This window comes from Staurois parvus, unplaced genomic scaffold (genome assembly GCF_062004578.1).
Source record: "Staurois parvus isolate SC_StPar_1 unplaced genomic scaffold, SC_StPar_1.0 ptg000132l, whole genome shotgun sequence".
NCBI lineage: Eukaryota > Metazoa > Chordata > Amphibia > Anura > Ranidae > Staurois > Staurois parvus.
In genome coordinates, this window is record NW_028317928.1 from 8,418,180 (window position 1) to 8,436,950 (window position 18,771).

At 42.4% G+C, this 18,771-nt stretch overlaps 1 protein-coding gene across 1 annotated transcript in view; it reads left to right on the forward strand.

Moving 5' to 3' along the window:
- Positions 1 to 641: 641 nt before the first annotated feature.
- The window catches only part of LOC149466300 (uncharacterized), a 40,433-nt gene continuing 22,303 nt past the window's right edge, over positions 642 to 18,771 (forward strand). Inside the window, 8 exon segments of the mRNA XM_089672991.1 lie at positions 642 to 689; positions 2,534 to 2,681; positions 2,974 to 3,126; positions 3,213 to 3,333; positions 4,296 to 4,393; positions 4,485 to 4,602; positions 5,528 to 5,632; positions 14,045 to 16,059. Coding sequence (XP_089529117.1) covers positions 2,604 to 2,681; positions 2,974 to 3,126; positions 3,213 to 3,333; positions 4,296 to 4,393; positions 4,485 to 4,602; positions 5,528 to 5,632; positions 14,045 to 16,059 — 2,688 coding nt within the window. The 5' untranslated portion in view covers positions 642 to 689; positions 2,534 to 2,603.

The window sequence follows — 18,771 nt, forward strand, 5'->3', positions numbered from 1 at the left end:
TGCACTAGGCTTTCTTCTTATGTTTGCCATGTCTACATCTACAGGTTGGACAAACTTATCCAAACACCAGGTACATATATATATATGTGTATATATATATATATATATATATATGTATGTATATATATATATATATATATATATGTATGTTGTGTGTGTATATATATATATGTATATATATATGTGTATATATTGGGGCGACTTAAAGATAATTCTAATTTCCACGTCATTAGACTAATCCTTTCGTGACTAATATTTACAGTTCTAACAAAGCCTCCGACATCGTCTCTATCATCAGCACAAAGCTCCTTCCACTTCCCCCCAGCATCTCACTCCGGGCTGTTGTGCGTTCCACGGCCGCTTCCTGGTTGCTAGCTAGGTCCGGCTAGACGCCGCTTCCTGGTTGCTATAGTGACGAAAGGCAGCGTGGCGGCCATTTTCCTTTAGTCGACGTATTAACAATCTTACTATTTTATTGAAGAGTACAACCATTTCTGCAAGCTCCCGAGTATAGACAGGTTAGTCGCAGATTAAGTTTAATGATGGAGTTTAATACAAGTTTCTTTTTTAATAGTTTTTATTGTCTGAGGCGGCCATTTTGCCGTAGACCTGGTGAGAAGCTGGGGAGGAGTTTAGGGATTTCCTGGTTGGGGTGTGTGAGGCTGCAGAGTGTACACAGAGAGGAAGAGGTAATAATGTATTTTTTTTATGAGAAGAGGGGGTCCTAGTATTGCCTATATGGATGGATGGGGGTGGGTAATGTGACCTGGTGGGTTGGGTCACATGTTCTCTATATAGCACACAGGCAGGGGGCAGAGGCTGTGCACTTAGGAAATTTGTCTCCTCTGGTGTATTGGGGTCTCCAGGGCCAGACCCAGGGGTTGGCAGAAGAGGCAGCCATCGTGGGCGCTTTAGTGGGAAGGAGGCACAAATAGGAGCTGCCAAAGTAGTTCCTAGGTCATGGGGGCGCACTTTGACCTTTTATGCCTTTGGGTCCTAACAGAGCTTGTACCACCCCTGGGGGGTGCTATAGAGATAAATATAACTCGGGTGGTGTAGGGTGGCACAAGTGGTGCTCAGGTAGTACACACCATGGTCTTAGCGTAGTTCATCTACTGGGGCACCTATACCTGGGATGTACAGAGTATAACGGTTAGGACTTTGCTCCACCTCAGGCCACTTTACCCTACTTCTCAAAGTACAATATGGCTGCCTGTGTGGGTGTGGGCAAACTCTGACTTGGAGCAAAGTCAAGATTTACATACTGCTCAGGCTCCAGGATTGGAGGCTTCCAATGAAGCTCAATAGTAGCAGAACCTGGGACATCTCAAGTGAAGCGGTAGCGGCCTCAAATTAGGACCTTTGTGTCATTACTCAGAGCTTTTTTGGCCATTTTATCCCTTGGGAATATTTACTCTACACTTTCTTAACCCCTTCCCTACTGTAGAAGAACATTTAAAGAGACTCCAATCTGAAACAAAAATGACCAATTTTGAAGCTGACATTTAACCCTTTGCCTACCAGGCACTTCTACCCCCTTCCTGCCCAGGTCAGCATTCAGTGCTGTCGCACTTTGAATGACAATTGCGCAGTCATGCAACACTGTACTCATATGACATTTTTATCTTTTTTTTTCACACAAATAGAGATTTCTTTTGGTGGTATTTACTCACCGCTGGGTGTTTGATTTTTTGTGCTATAAACAAAAAAAAGAGCAAACAAAAATAAGTTTTTCTTTGTTTCTATTATAAAATTTTTCTCCTTCACTGATGTGCGTTGATGAGGCTGCACTGATAGGCAGGACTGATGGGCACTGATACTCTGCACTGATGGTCACGTACTGACGGTACTGACTGGCGGCACTGCTGGGTGGCACTACTGAGCGGCACTGATGGATGGCACTGCTGGGCATAGGTGGGTGGCACTGCTGGGCACTTGTGGGCGGCACTGCTGGGCACCGATCATCGGTGCCCAGATGATCGGTGCCGATCCCTCCCCTGACAACTGTTGGTTCTCAGCAGTACTTTCCTCACACTGTGACAGTCTCTGACCATCTCCAATAGCATGCCTGAAGTCTCTGATGGCTTTTAGTAGCACTACATTCAATGAATGTTACGTGTAGCCCTTTGGTAATGCCCATATTTTAAATAAGGATTTGTTAAATACATTGACCATTACTAGATATTTTAGATCTCCTATAGGTTTAGATGTGTGTTTGTATGAAAATGAATACTGTCTTGCATTACTGTAAGGGGGAGATTTACGTAATCTGGAGAGTGCAAAATCTGGTGCATCTCTGGATAGAAACCAATCAGCTTCCAGGTTTTATTGTCAAAGAATTGAACAAGCTGAAGTTAGAAGCTGACTGGCTACCACGCAGAGCTGCACCAAACTCTGAGTGCTCCAGTTTTAGTAAATCTTCCCCTATGTGATCCTTACCTCCATTGCACAAGGCATTTACTCTACAATAAATACATTGGAGCTCTCTTCTATATGTGTTTATGTTTCTGTTTTGTATTTGTTCTGATTTCAGATTTTTCAATTTATGGTACACCAAAAACAGATTAATCGAAAGCCAAAGATTTACAAGGACGTGACTAAGAATGGAGAGGCAGCGGAGTCACATGACTGAGAGGATATTACAACTAACCTTAGAGGTTATCCACCTGCTGACCGGAGAGGTGAGGAGGATTCTGGGAGGTCAAATTACATTACTCATATCTCTATTAATAAAACACAGACCTGACCGGAGAGGTGAGGAGGATTCTGGGAGGTCACATGACATCACTCTTATATCTAGTAATAAAACACAGACCTGACCGAAGAGGTAAGGAGGATTCTGGGAGGTCACATGACACTTTTTAAAACAAATTTGTTTTGAGATATAAAATTTATGTACATTTTATTAATTTGGATACAATGAGAATATTTAGACTTGTATGTTATAACTTGATAACTTTGCTTTGTATATAGAATTATATAACTTTCAAGTTATCTGATGGCTTGGTGGCTTCCAACATGATGAAGACCCAAAGCCCCGATATAGATTCTCCAACTCACTACCTGAGAATAAACAAGAAGGTTGAAGAAGTCACCAGTGAGATCATTGAGCTGCTGACGGGAGAGGTGAGCGGTGCCGGGAATTCTGGGACATTATCCAGTAACAGACAAGGGATGTGTCTGTATGGTGACTGTATCATTGTGTGTGTCAGGTTCCTATAAGGTGTCAGGATAACACTTTGCCTTACTCCATGGAGGAGTGGGAGTATATAGGACACAAGGATCTGTTCAAGGATTCCATGATGGAGAACCGGCCCCCCGTCACATCACCGGGTAAGAGGAGACTTTAATTTCTTGTATTGAGGATCCACCTATATACACACATCCTCTGATAAAAAGACATAGAAACAATAGAGGAGTGGGAGCATATAGAAGAACACAAGGATCTGTAAAAGGACGTCATGATGGAGAACCGGCCACCCCTCACATCACCGGGTAAGAGGAGACTTTCATTTCTTGTACTGAGGATCAACCTAGATACACACATCCTCTGATATAAACACATTGAAAAAATCGTGGAGAATTAAATAAGCTTCCTTCGCCATTGGTGTGCGCCATATTAACTAAGCAGATAGACCTTTTTCAGACTGAAATAGAAACTGATGCATGGTCTGCACCTAATTAACAAAAAAATGCGTTAGTTTTCAAAGTACAAAACTGCTGCAGATCCCCACCTGGTTGGACCTGGGAAACAGGGTGTGATTTGTCACCAGACGACTCACATCCCTCTCTGCTCGGGCAGTGATTACATTGCACGAACAGAGTATGCAGGGTTAACACCCTCCTCTTTCTCTCCTGCATTCAGCTGAGTGTGGGTGTAGGAATGGGCAGAGGAATCCGGAGTATGCTGCTGCAACTGTACTGCCCTCTGTTCTGTATCTATTACAGGTATGGTATAGAACAGGTAACAGATCGACGGGGGCGGACTGACCATTTGGAAACTCGGGCACTGCCCGAGGGCCCGGGGTCAGTAGGGGGCCCCCTGAGATGCCCCTGGTACCTTTTTCATAAGCTTTTTGGAGTTTGGGCAAGGACACAGGGACCCCATGATCCCCTATTGCCCGGGGGCCCCATGAGTTGTCAGTCCACCCCTGCAGATCGACCCTAATTAACACATGGGACTTGCACCATTTTGTTTATTTGGAGCAGCATCTGCTCTGCTTTCTCAATTTAGAAGAGTGGCACAAACATTTAATCCTCCCATTGTATTCAATCAGTGTGTGTGTTTCCTACAGATGGATCCAGTAATGGGAACCCGCCAGAGAGATGTCCCTGTCCTCTGTATTCCCGGGACTCCATACAGGAACATCAGGAGATCCCTCAGGAGGATCAGGTAGAGGCAAATGAGAATTCTAACAATACTATATAATGTTTGATCTGAAAAGATAATACATACTGTATCTGTGTGCTTTTATAAATATTAGAATGAAGAGTCATACGTGAGAGTTGATGAACAATGGAGAGAGGAAGAAGCAGAAGATCCATACACGATGGGTGATGACCTATGTAAGGAGGAGGACGTTCCTCCAGAGATCAGCACAGGTGAGGAATAAACACTAAATCCAGAGAAGAGTCCCAGATCCTCCTTGTTCAGTCACTACAACAATCTCTTCTTCTCCCCCCTCCTCTGTCAGTAGACAGTAATGGGGGGACAGTATGTGTCCAGTGGGGGGGGGGGGTCAGGAGCCATCAGCCTTTATTAGACTCCGGCTCTCCTCCTCACATCATGTCATTGAGACGTGACCAGTCTCCCCCCACACACACTCTCTGGGGTCTCTCTGTCAAGGTCCTACCTTACCTCAGAGGTTGTGCTGCTACATGTGCTGGCATCCATCTTAGGTTTCTGCAAAGCATGGTGGGAGCCTTTTATGCTTTCAGGCCTCTGCGGTCCCTCCCGTAGAGGGGTGTGGTTGATCACATTTAAGCCTGTTGTCTGCACTTGCTCTTTGCATTCGTGTCCTGTATGTTCCCTTGCAGCAAGCTCTTGTTCAGTTCTCATTGCTCTCCTGGTAACCGACTCGGCTTGGACAAGACTATTCTCTGCTTTAACCCTTTACCTGACCTCCCGTTGCTGAACCCGGCCCGTGACCTGAGTATTCTTTGCCTACCGTCTTGTACTGTCTGCTCCGTTGTTATAGACCCGGCCTGTCTGACCACGCTACACGTTTTCCCATCTAGCTCCCACTAGCTGTCCGCCATTGGTGGCAGTCGTTACCGCAGCTGGGGTTACTCGGGGGCCGCGACCTGGTCTTAGGCTGCGTCAAGTCCATCCCCACCATCAGGGGCCCTGGTGAAGGGCAGCCCGGGGCTTAGACTCCGCGCCCTGAGGGACTCTGGTCTGTGGGGAGTGGCTGTCGTCAGTCGCTGCGTGACCTTACCATAGGCCTGTCTGCCCATTCCATCGCTCCTGCCCTGACACTCTCATACATCTCAATACAGGGGGCTTCACTCTCATCTTTATTCACAGATCCTGGAGACACCAGAACCACTCAGACTATTGTCAAAGTTGAAGAGGAGGAAGAAATACGGTTGAAGATTGAAGAGGAGGAAATTCCTATAGAGATCTGCCTAGGTGAGTTCTATTACAAGTCAAATACGAGGGGAGTTCAAGTCAAACCGGGACTTATGAGTTTATATAATAAAAGAACAAATTTCAAGGAGTGGAAACTGCATTTAATTCTTTTACATACTCCCCTGCTACATTTCTACACTTATCCCAGTGTTTAACTAATGGCTGGAAAGCTTCGGCATAGAAAGATTTGTAAAAACAATCATTTCTCCTTCTCTCTGGCTGCATTCTTGCAGCCATTGAGAAATGCTGTGCGAGCTGTGATTGATCACAGCTTGTCACATGGTACAAGGCTGTTGTGAATAGCCTTGTACCATGTGACCTCTGTGATCATTCACAGATTTCACAAGTAGTAAGCAAAGATGTCAGGAAGTGACATCTTGTTTACTACTATTGATGTGATCACTGATTGGCCAATCAGTGATCACATGATCAGGACCTCACTCAGAGGTCCCATACAGTGATCGGTGTTCTCCGGACACAGTGGGCACCGGATCGCGGTGTCGCTCACTCCCAGGGAGCGCGCACAGGCAGTGAATGCGGAGGCCATTTAGAAATGGCCACCCGCTCCTGCACTGCTCCTGTCCGGCCGTTTATGTACATGGGCCGGATGGGAAGTGGTTAATTCGAGTGTGATAGATGTCTATCAAACCACGGCGCGATTGGAAAGAGCAAAATACCTACAGTCAGGTCCATAAATATTGGGACATCAACACAATTCTAACATTTTTGGCTCTATACACCACCACAATGGATTTGAAATGAAACGAACAAGATGTGCTTTAACTGCAGACTGTCAGCTTTAATTTGAGGGTATTTACATCCAAATCAGGTGAACAGTGTTGGAATTACAACACTTTGCATATGTGCCTCCCACTTCTTAAGGGACCAAAAGTAATGGGACAGAATAATAATCATAAATCAAACTTTCACTTTGTAATACTTGGTTGCAAATCCTTTGCAGTCAATTACAGCCTGAAGTCTGGAACGCATAGACATCACCAGATGCTGGGTTTCATCCCTGGTGATGCTCTGCCAGGCCTCTACTGCAACTGTCTTCAGTTCCTGCTTGTTCTTGGGGCATTTTCCCTTCAGTTTTGTCTTCAGCAAGTGAAATGCATGCTCAATCGGATTCAGGTCAGGTGATTGACTTGGCCATTGCATAACATTCCACTTCTTTTCCTTAAAAAACTCTTTGGTTGCTTTTGCAGTATGCTTTGGGTCATTGTCCATCTGCACTGTGAAGCTGCGTCCAATGAGTTCTAAAGCATTTGGCTGAATATGAGCAGATAATATTGCCCGAAACACTTCAGAATTCATCCTGCTGCTTTTGTCAGCAGTCAAATCATCAATAAATACAAGAGAACCAGTTCCATTGGCAGCCATACATGCCCACGCCATGACACTACCACCACCATGCTTCACTGATGAGGTGGTATGCTTATGATCATGAGCAGTTCCTTTCCTTCTCCATACTCTTCTCTTCCCATCACTCTGGTACAAGTTGATCTTGGTCTCATCTGTCCATAGGATGTTGTTCCAGAACTGTGAAGGCTTTTTTAGATGTCGTTTGGCAAACTCTAATCTGGCCTTCCTGTTTTTGAGGCTCACCAATGGTTTACATCTTGTGGTGAACCCTCTGTATTCACTCTGGTGAAGTCTTCTCTTGATTGTTGACTTTGACACACATACACCTACCTCCTGGAGAGTGTTCCTGATCTGGCCAACTGTTGTGAAGGGTGTTTTCTTCACCAGGGAAAGAATTCTTCAGTCATCCACCACAGTTGTTTTCCGTGGTCTTCCGGGTCTTTTGGTGTTGCTGAGCTCACCGGTGCGTTCCTTCTTTTTAAGAATGTTCCAAACAGTTGTTTTGGCCACGCCTAATGTTTTTGCTATCTCTCTGATGGGTTTGTTTTGTTTTTTCAGCCTAATGATGGCTTGCTTCACTGATGGTGACAGCACTTTGGATCTCATCTTGAGAGTTGACAGCAACAGATTCCAAATGCAAATAGCACACTTGAAATGAACTCTGGACCTTTTTTCTGCTCATTGTAATTGGGATAATGAGGGAATAACACACACCTGGCCATGGAACAGCTAAGAAGCCAATTGTCCCATTACTTTTGGTCCCTTAAAAAGTGGGAGGCACATATGCAAACTGTTGTAATTCCTACACCGTTCACCTGACTTGGATGTAAATACCCTCAAATTAAAGCTGACAGTCTGCAGTTAAAGCACATCTTGTTCGTTTCATTTCAAATCCATTGTGGTGGTGTATAGAGCCATATAATCAGCCTTTCAGTGTGCAGACTTGAGCTTTGGTGGGCTGTTTAAGGTTGTAGGGCCCACCCTGACAAGAAGTACATACATTGCCTTGAAAAAATCCCCCCCCCCCGGAAATGTTCCCCATGTTGTCATGTTACAACCAAAAACGTAAATGTATTTTATTGGGATTTGATGTGATAGACCAACACAAAGTGGCACACCATTGTGAAGTGGAAGGAAAATGATAAATAGTTTTCAACATTTTTTACAAATATCTGAAAAGTGTGGCATGCATTTGTATTTAGCCCTCTTTACCACTAAAATCTAGTGGAACCAACTGCCTTCAGAAGTCACTTAATTAGTAAATGTGTAATTTAATCTCAGTATAAATACAGCTGTTCTGTGAAGCCTTCAGAGGGTTCACATTAGTGAACAAACAGCATCATGTAGGCCAAGGAACACACCAGACATGTCAGGGATAAAATTCACAATGGTGTACCACTTTGTGTTGGTCTATCACATAAAATCCCCCCAAAAATTAACGTTTTTGGTTGTAACAAGACAAAGCGTGGAAAATGAATGCTTTTTCAAGGTACTGTATGTGGACAAATTGCTGAAAAGGAAATAGGGATGTACAGGGGCACAAACGAGTTAAACGTTTCCATAACTATTGGACCTTTTAGGCCGTTGAGAAATCTTTTTTATTAAATTGGTTCTAAAGGCGGAAGGTTTTTGACTCTAATGCATTCTATGTATTAACCAGTTCAGCTCTTTGAATGTACTATGTACATCCAAAGAGTGAACCTGTAATCACAAGCTGATGGCTGCAGTAGACATGACTCATTGAAAATCAGGGATTGCTTCTAGAGTGTGTCCAACGTACAGTGTATGAGGCACAGCAGGCATGTTTTTCAGACAGAAGGGTGATATAGACATGTAAGAAAAAATACAAAATGTAAAAGGAAGGATCTATGCCACAGGTGTCAAACTGGCGGCCCTCCAGATGTTGCCAAACTACAAGTCCCATGAGGCATTGCAAGATTGACAGTTACAAGCATGACTCCCAAAGGTAGAAGCATGTTGGGACTTGTAGTTTCCGAACAGCTGGAGGGCCACCAGTTTGACACCCCTGATCTATGCAGAGGAAAGCAGAAAGAATGAGAAGCTTCATTATGCCATGGTACCTCTGGAAACCGAACCTTGATATGGTTAGGATAGGCATGGGAAATAATCTGGGGTGGTGGGGTGTTCCAGACAATGCCAGAAGGTCTCAAAGCTCATGGCCCACCTTTGGTACCTTTTAGGGAATGGTGAAAATGTATATGGTAACGTTGCTGTTGCGATTTAGGAAAAGTAATGGAAATAAAAATAAAAATTTACGTTACTTGGGAATACTTAGGGTTTTGTGAGAACCTATAGATACAAGAGAGAAAAACAATATGGAGAAGGCTTTATCCAAAGTACAAATACAATTTTATGTTTCTTTCTATTTAGTGTGACACTGAATCCCAATGTGTTTTTGTATACAGCTAATAGTAGTGGTGCACCAATAAAATATTAAATGTGTCGCACTCCACCTACTAGAAAATGAAATATTTGCAATATTCTCCCCTTCAAACGTGCATATCATGCACTACTGTGCTAAATAATAAATAATATAAATATATATTATTCCATAGTGATATAAAATAAATTAAAATAAAAACACCTCTGTGCTACAATTGATTATTGAAAAATATTACTAAATATATTATAAATAAATAAGATCAATAATATAAAAAACTGTAATAAATATAATCAAATTCCATATACGTGATATTATTATAAGAATTAATAAACAAGAAACCACCATTTAAGGTGATATATATGTGCAAAACAAAATGTGTATGTGCAAAATACAAAATACACAAAAATTTTTTTAAATAAATAATAATAATTAATAATAAATGATAAATAATAAAATAAAGAAAAAACCTCTATATAATCTTGTTGTGCAAGTGATATTGTGTGCTCACCTCACTTATACAGCCCAAAGTTCTAAATGGAGCTATATACTTATTGTCCTTAACTAGACATAAAATGAATGTCCCAATTTTAATCTTTATATATTGTGAAAAATATTCCAACAGCAATATATTTTTCACAATATATAAAGATTAAAATTGGGACATTCATATTATGTCTAGTTAAGGACAATAAGTATATAGCTCCATTTAGAACTTTGGGCTGTATAAGTGAGGTGAGCACACAATATCACTTGCACAACAAGATTATATAGAGGTTTTTTCTTTATTTTATTATTTATCATTTATTATTAATATTATTTATTTAAAAAATGTTTTTGTGTATTTTGCACATACACATTTTGTTTTGCACATATATATCACCTTAAATGGTGGTTTCTTGTTTATTAATTCTTATAATAATAATATCACGTATATGGAATTTGATTATATTTATTACAGTTTTTTATATTATTGATCTTATTTATTTATAATATATTTAGTAATATTTTTCAATAATCAATTGTAGCACAGAGGTGTTTTTATTTTAATTTATTTTATATCACTATGGAATAATATATATTTACATTATTTATTATTTAGCACAGTAGTGCATAATATGCACGTTTGAAGGGGAGAATATTGCAAATATTTCATTTTCTAGTAGGTGGAGCGCGACACATTTAATATTTTATTAGTTTATCTTCACACATTATTATGAGTATGTGTATTTGTGTTGAGGCACCATCACAATTTTAGGAGTCAGTCATTTATAAGTATTTTTTAAATATCACTATAGTAGCTCACACGTACACTTTATTATAATTTTAGTAGTGGTGCACCGAAATGAAAATTCTGGTGCTGAAACAGAAAATTCAAAATGCACTTGGCTGAAAACCGAAATGAGCAGTTTTTAAAAATGAATATTTTTTTTTGGAAAAAAATACACTTTGATTAAAAAAAAAACAAAAAAACCCCCAATATATAGCCCAATTGTTTTGCAAAATATGAAAGAGGATGTTACCGCGAGTAAATAGATACCCAACATGTCACGCTTTAAAATTGCGCACGCTCCTGGAATGGCGTGAAACTGCGGTACTTAAAAATCTCCATGGGTGATGCTTTAAAAATTTCTACAGGTTAGCAGTGTAAAGTTACAGAGGAGGTCTAGTGCGAGAATTATTGCTTTTGATCCGAAGTTCGTGGCGATACCTCACGTGAGTGGTTTGAACACCATTTACATATGTGGGCATGACCTACGTATGCGTTCACCACTACATGCGAGCGCGGGGGGATGGGGCACTTTAAACTTTTTAAAAAAAATGTATTTAATTTTTTTTTTTGCACTGTTCCTTTAAATAAAAATGTAATCACTTTTATTCTTATCACAAGAAATGCATGCATCCCTTGTGATAGAAATAATTAGTGACAGGTCCTCTTTATGGAGAAATACGGGGTCAATAAGACCCCACAACTCTCCTCTACAATGTAAAGCATTGGATCAAAAATAAGCATTGGTCTAGTGCAGTGGTCGGCAAGCCGCGGGTCGCGAGCCACATGTGGCTCTTTACAAACTTAAATGCGGCTCTTCTGTGTGCCGGGCGCCCGCTCCCCTCCCTCCTCTCGGGCGGCCGCTCCCCTCCCTCCTCTCGGGCGGCCGCCCCCCCTCCCTCCTCTCGGGCGGCCGCCCCAAAAGTCAGGACTCTGCAGCTGTCAGGATGTAGGCGGGGCAGCCAGGATGTAGGCGGGGCAGCGTGACGAACTCCTCTCCTCTCACAGTCCGCCCTGAAGACCAGAACGGCGCGGGAACATGGCGAGAAGAACGCGCGGAGCAAAGGTAAGTGAATTGACACAATATGGGGAATGAATTACTATAGGGGGGATGAATTACTATGGGGGATGAATTACTATGGGGGATGAATTACTATATGGGGGATGAATTACTATGTGGGGGATGAATTACTATATGGGGGATGAATTACTATGTGGGGGATGAATTACTATGTGGGGGATGAATTACTATGGGGGATGAATTACTATGGGGGATGAATTACTATGGGGGATGAATTACTATATGGGGGATGAATTACTATATGGGGGATGAATTACTATGGGGGATGAATTACTATATGGGGGATGAATTACTATATGGGGGATGAATTACTATGGGGGATGAATTACTATATGGGGGATGAATTACTATATGGGGGATGAATTACTATATGGGGGATGAATTACTATATGGGGGATGAATTACTATGGGGGATGAATTACTATATGGGGGATGAATTACTATATGGGGGATGAATTACTATATGGGGGATGAATTACTATGGGGGATGAATTACTATATGGGGGATGAATTACTATATGGGGGATGAATTACTATGGGGGATGAATTACTATATGGGGGATGAATTACTATGGGGGATGAAGTACTATATGGGGGATGAATTACTATATGGGGGATGAATTACTATATGGGGGATGAATTACTATGGGGGATGAATTACTATATGGGGGATGTATTTTCAGTTTTAAAAATGTGGCTCTCAAAATAAATTTCAATCGTGGTTTTGGCGAGATTTGGCTCAGTTGAAAAAAAAGGTTGCCCACCACTGGTCTACTGCTTTAAAAAAAAAAAAAAAAATGGCCGGAACGGGAAGTGACATCACTCCGGTCCTCCAAGGGGATAGAGATGAGTGGAGGCCATATTTCTTTCACTCATCTCTATGCCTAGCGCCGGGATCGATGGTTTCTCGGGTAAGGCTGAGAACTACCGAATGGCGGCAACGTTGGGTGGGCGGCAGTGAGAAGCGGGATTTTTTCGGCACCTATAGCAGTGCCTTTTTTCATTTCAGCCGGTGGCCAAAATGGGTGTTTTCGCCTGAAACGTTTCAGCCACCGAAATTTTGGTGCATCCCTAGCTAATAAAAGTTTCACAATATCTCTTAACCACCTCCCGTCCGGCCGTTGTATATAAACGGCCGGACGGTGGCAGTGCAGGGTCGGGTGGCCGTTTATAAACGGCTTTTCCGGCCCCCTGCTTGTGCGCGCTCCCTGGGAGCGCGCAGCACCGCGATCCAGTGCCCGTTGTGTCCTCCGGACACAGTGAAACACCGATTGTCGGATGGGACCTCCGTGCGAGGTCCCGATCACGTGATCGCTGATTGGCTAATCACATGCAGAGTAGTAAGCAAGATGTCAGTTGTGACATCATTGCTTACTACGTGTGAAATCTGTGAATGATCACAGAGGTCACATGGTACAAGGCTATTCACAACAGCCTTGTACCATGTGGCAAGCTGTGACCAATCACAGCTCACTCAGTAGTTCTCAATGGCTGCAATAATGCAGCTAGAGAGAAGGAGAAATGATTGCTTTTACATCCTTTATGGGTGTAAAAGCAATCAGTGTAAAAAAAAAAAATATTCATCACCCCCCACAAGTAGTACAATGTCACCATGGTGACACTGTACTGCTAGGGTGACAGTATGTAAAAAAAATAAAAAATAAATAATATATAAAAAAAAAGTAAAAAAAATGTTTAAAAATTATAATTTTTGGTTATAAACTAATTTGGGTTATGTTTTTTTTTTTACTAAAAATATAACGGAATAATTTTTGGACTTTTTAATTTACATAGCAAAAAAAATAAAAATCCAAGTGGTGAATAAACACCACCAAAATAAAGCTTTATCTGTCTCAAAAAAATGCTAAAAAATTCATATGGCTACAGTGTTGCATGACCTCGCAGTTGTCATTCAATGTGTGATAGCGCTGAAAGCTGAAAATTGGCCTGGACAGGAAGTGGGTAAAAGTGTCCGGACAGGAAGTGGTTAATATTGCCTTCCTGTAATCCTCTACATAGCACACTGGGAAGGGGGGCATTGTAATCCAGCCATGCTTTATTGCATACTGTCCATCAAAAACACTGGGAGACTGCTGACAGGAGTGATGACCTCATTGCCACATTGCTGTTCTTTCCTTGTCCAGTCACCAGCTAGGGCAGGTCCTCTACCAGGCTGTTTTGTCTTCCTCGAGTAGCCTACAGGGATGTTACATATCTAAATTTCAGAATGAGTTACATTTAGCAATCTCAACTGCTCCTCCCCTTTTATTCTCCTCAATTTCTTATTTCCTCTAGATAGACAACTCGACTGGAATAACCCGGACAAATGTCCAGTTTTCTGTCCAAACGAAACAGATGGTGACATTATAGCAGATTGTCCAGGAGAAGACCCCATTACCCAAAATCTTCATGTAGTACTTCGTGGTGAAGACCTGTCCTCTAATCTCTCTACACATGAGGGGTCTTTTCCACATATCTCCACTCTCAGCAGTGATAATATATCTCAGAGAAAGGATGAATTGTTCCCATGTTCTGAGTCTGGAGAATTTTCGTCCCACAGTGGAGAACCTTCCTCCCACCAGCAAGATCAGGCAGTGGAAAAACCATATTCATGTTCCAAATGTGGGAAATGTTTTTCTCAAAAACAACAATTCATTAGACACTACAAGACTCATTTCATAGAGAAGCCGTTTTCCTGTTCAGAATGTGGCAAATGTTTCAAATGGAGGGCCCATCTGACCGTACATCAGCGAACTCACACAGGGGAGAAGCCTTTTCCTTGTTCAGAGTGTGGGAGATGTTTTGCCGAAAGGGCAACTCTGGCCAACCACCAGAGAATACACTCAGGAGAGAAGCCATTTTCCTGTTCCGAATGTGGAAAATGTTTTTCGCAGAGGTCAAATCTCATTACGCATGAAAAAGTTCATACTGGAGAAAGGCCATTCTCGTGCCTGGAATGCGGGAGAGGTTTTACGTCCCGAACCAAGCTTGCTATACATCAGAGAACCCACACAGAGGTGAAACCTTATTCCTGTACGAACTGTGGGAAGTGTTTTTCCTTGAGAGGAAATCTCATTTTCCATCAAAAGACTCATAGAGTGGAGAGGCCTTACTCTTGCTCTGAATGTGGAAAATGTTTTGTGGAAGCCACAACTCTCGCTAAACATCAGAGAAGTCACACAGGAGAGAAGCCATATTCCTGTTCTGAGTGCGGTAGGCACTTTATTCGAAGAGAACACCTTATCTCACATCAGAGGACTCACACTGGTGAGAAGCCATACTCTTGCCCTCAGTGCGGGAAATGTTTTGCAGAAAGGTCCACTCTGGCCAACCATCAAAGAATTCACTTGGAAGAGAAGCCCTTTTCCTGCTCTTACTGCGATAAAGGGTTTATCCGAAGAGGCCATCTTATTTCACACCTGAGGACTCACACAGGGGAGAAGCCATATTCGTGTTCTAAATGTGGGAAGTGTTTTGCAGAAAGGTCGACCCTTGCCAATCACCAGCGAACTCACTTGGGGGTGAAGCCGTATTCGTGTTCCGAATGTGGGAGATGCTTTGCCAGGAAGGACAACCTTATTGCACATCAAAGAACCCACACGGGGGTAAAACCATATTCCTGTTCAGAATGTGGGAAGTGTTTTTCCCAGAAAGGGAACCTTCTGTTTCATCAGAAGCGGCACGCTAAGACTTTTACCTGTTCTGAATGCGGGAAATGTTTTTCTGAAAGGTCAATTCTAAAGGACCATCTTCTTTCACATCAGAGAACTCACCCAGGGGAGAAGCCATATTCATGTTCGTTATGCGGGAAATGTTTTGCTGAAAGATCAACTTTGGCCAATCATGAAAGGACTCACTCCCAAGAGAAGCCCTTTTCCTGTAATGAATGTGGCAAAAGCTTTATCCGGAGAGACCATCTTGTTTCACATCAGAGGACACACACGGGTGAGAAGCCGTTTTCATGTTCTGAATGTGGGAAATGTTTTGCCGAACGATCCACCCTTGCCAATCATCTGAGAACCCATTTAGGACAGAAGCCGTTTTCCTGCTCTGAATGCGGCCGATGTTTTGCTCGGAAGGACAACCTCCTTTCCCACCAGAAAACTCACACGGGGGAAAAACCTTTTGCATGCCCCGATTGTGGGAAATGTTTTGCTGAAAGGTCGACTCTTGCGAATCACCAGAGGACCCACTCAGGGGAGAAACCATTTTCCTGTCCGAAGTGTGGAAAATGCTTTTCGCAGAAGTCAAATCTTATCAAACACAAGAAGATTCATATGGGGGAGATTCACGATCACAGCCCAAGAGATGTTTTTCTCTGAAGTCATCTCTTGTCATTCATCAAAAAGCTGCTTTCAGGTTGTGATCATGAGAGATACAGGGGTTAGGCAAAAAATATGAATCACTATATGGTTGCAGGTATGAAAGTGACGACATTCTTTTCCTTCCGCTGTGTGATGAGACACCTAGCTAACAGGTGGAAAGCCTCACTTTTGTCATTCACTGTGCACTCTGCTAGTAATACGGAGTCTTGTCAGAGCTTACTGAGCTTCAAGAAGGGCAAATTGTTGGTGCCTCTGTGACTGAAGTTGCCAATTTATCTGCCGTGCCGCGAGATCCAGTATGAAAGGTTATGACGGCGTATACAGTTTACAGTTTCTGGGAAATTGTTGTCTGATGAGCGTAAGCACGGTGGACATGGTCAACTGACTGAAAAAGACAAAAGAACATTGTGCAGGATAGTGACCCGGAATAAGAAAACAACTGCTGCAAAAGTGACTGCAGAGCTCAAACTCAGTCTTCCAAAGCCCGTGTCCAGAAACACTGTGCGGAGGGAACTCCCATAAACAGAACATTCATGGGGCGAGCTGTAAGAAATAAGAAAACAACTGCTGCAAAAGTGACTGAAGAGCTCAATTTCAGTCTTCCAAAGCCCGTGTCCACAAACACTGTGCCGAGGGAACGCCATAAGCAGAACATTGACGGGGCGAGCTGCAAGAAATAAGAAAATAACTGCTGCAAAAGTGACTGCAGAGCTCAATCTCTGTCTTCCAAAGCACATGTCCACAAACACTGTGTGGAGGGAACTCCATAAGCAGAACATTCACAGGGCGAGTTGCAAGAAATAAGAAAACAACTGCTGCAAGAGTGACTGCAGAGCTCAATCTCAGTCTTCACCGGACTCTGTCTGCACGGGACTGAGATTGAGCTCTGCAGTCACTTTTGCAGCAGTTGTTTTCTAATTCTGGGGCACAATCCTGCGCAGTGTCTTTTTGTCTCTTTTGGTCAGTTGACCATGTTGACCGAGCTGATACTTATCAGACGAAGTTTTCTCTTGGAAACTGTACATGCCGTCATAATCTTTGATACTGGACTTCGGCAAATTGGCAGCTTCAGTCACAGAGGCACCAGCTAAGCGGCACCAGCTAAGCGGCACCAACAATTTGCCCTCTTTGAAGCTCAGTGAGCTCTGACATGACTCCGTATTACTAGCAGCTCAAGCAGTGAAGAAAGTGGGGCTTCCCACCTGTTAGCTAGGTGTCTCATCACACAGCGGAAGCAAACGAATGCTGCATCACTCCCGCTTTCAACGCCATGTCGTTACTTTCACTCCTGCAAATCATGTAGTGTTTCTGTATTTTTGTCCAACACCTGTATATTTCCCACACACACTAGATGTTGTGTCCTAGAGAACTGGCACAGGAGCGAAACGGGTTTCCTTATGTATGTGTGATTTGTCTTTTTATATTACATCAGAGAGCTAATTGTGAGTAATATTCATTTTCTGAATATAAGAAATGTTTTTCTAACTAAAAAAAAAATCTTAAAGCTGATCCAAAGGCAAACAGCAAAATACATGGTTTAAATACATATAAACTGTAAATAAAGACTTTTTTTCTGTTAATAAATTTGTGTCTATCCAGTATTTGTGTCCATCCTGAGAGATACACAGCCCTAATGACAGGCTGGTGACCTGACTTTTGTCTACGACAGTTAGGCCCCTTTCACACGGGCGTTCCGTATGTCCGTTTTTTATCTGTCCATTTACGGATGAAAAACAGACCCCTATGTATTTTTGTGGACTTGCGGATGTAAATGGATGAACATCTTTTTTCATGCGTTAATGCCCGCATCTGTTAACATCCGTTTTTTTTTGGATGGAAGAAACCCTATTTTTCATCTGCAAAAGAACCCGGAACGGACGAAAAATTTATGTCAACGGATGAAAAACAGATGTAAACGGAGGAAAAAATGGATGTAAACGGAGGAAAAACCAGATGGAAAAACTGATGTAAACGGATGAAAAAACAAATAAAAAATGGATGTAAACCAATGTAAACAGATGGAAAAACTGATGAAAAAGATGAAAAAACGGATGGAAACAGATGGAAAAACGGATGATAAAAATGAAAAAACGAATGTAAACGGATGAAAAAATGGATGTAAACTCATCCATTTTTTCTTTGAAAAAAACGTGACTGAACAGAAAAAAAAATGGTACGTCCGTGTGAAAGGACCCTAAAGCTTGTCTGAGCTGTCAGAAAAAAAAAAGGGGGGGGAAGAGCTAAAATTACACACTGCAGAGATCAGTGAGGAAAGCTCTGAGAGCTAATTGGTGAAAAGAGACACACCCCTCCCCCTTCACACAGGAACAGAGCTGAGGCTGTCAATCAGCTAGAGGTCCCTCCACTGTCACCATTTTTCTCTTGGTGTCAGGAAATCTTAGCAGAAGCAACTCATGCAGATAGCAGAGGAATGGGGCAGCAAATAGAAATGACACTTAGAGCTCTGGACACAGACAAGTACACACTAGAGAGGGATATGCTTTGTTTTGTGTCTGAGGTTTCCAACCACTTTAACTTCCTAAGGTCCCTTTCACCATGGCCATGCCAGTTCAGTAAATCCAGGCAGTTGTGGTGCATGTTTATTCTTTCTTTGAAATCCAGTGTGTGTCGAAGAGACAGGGTATCAGCACTAGTGTAAACTCTACAAATTGGGATGTGTACAATATTAAGCTATGT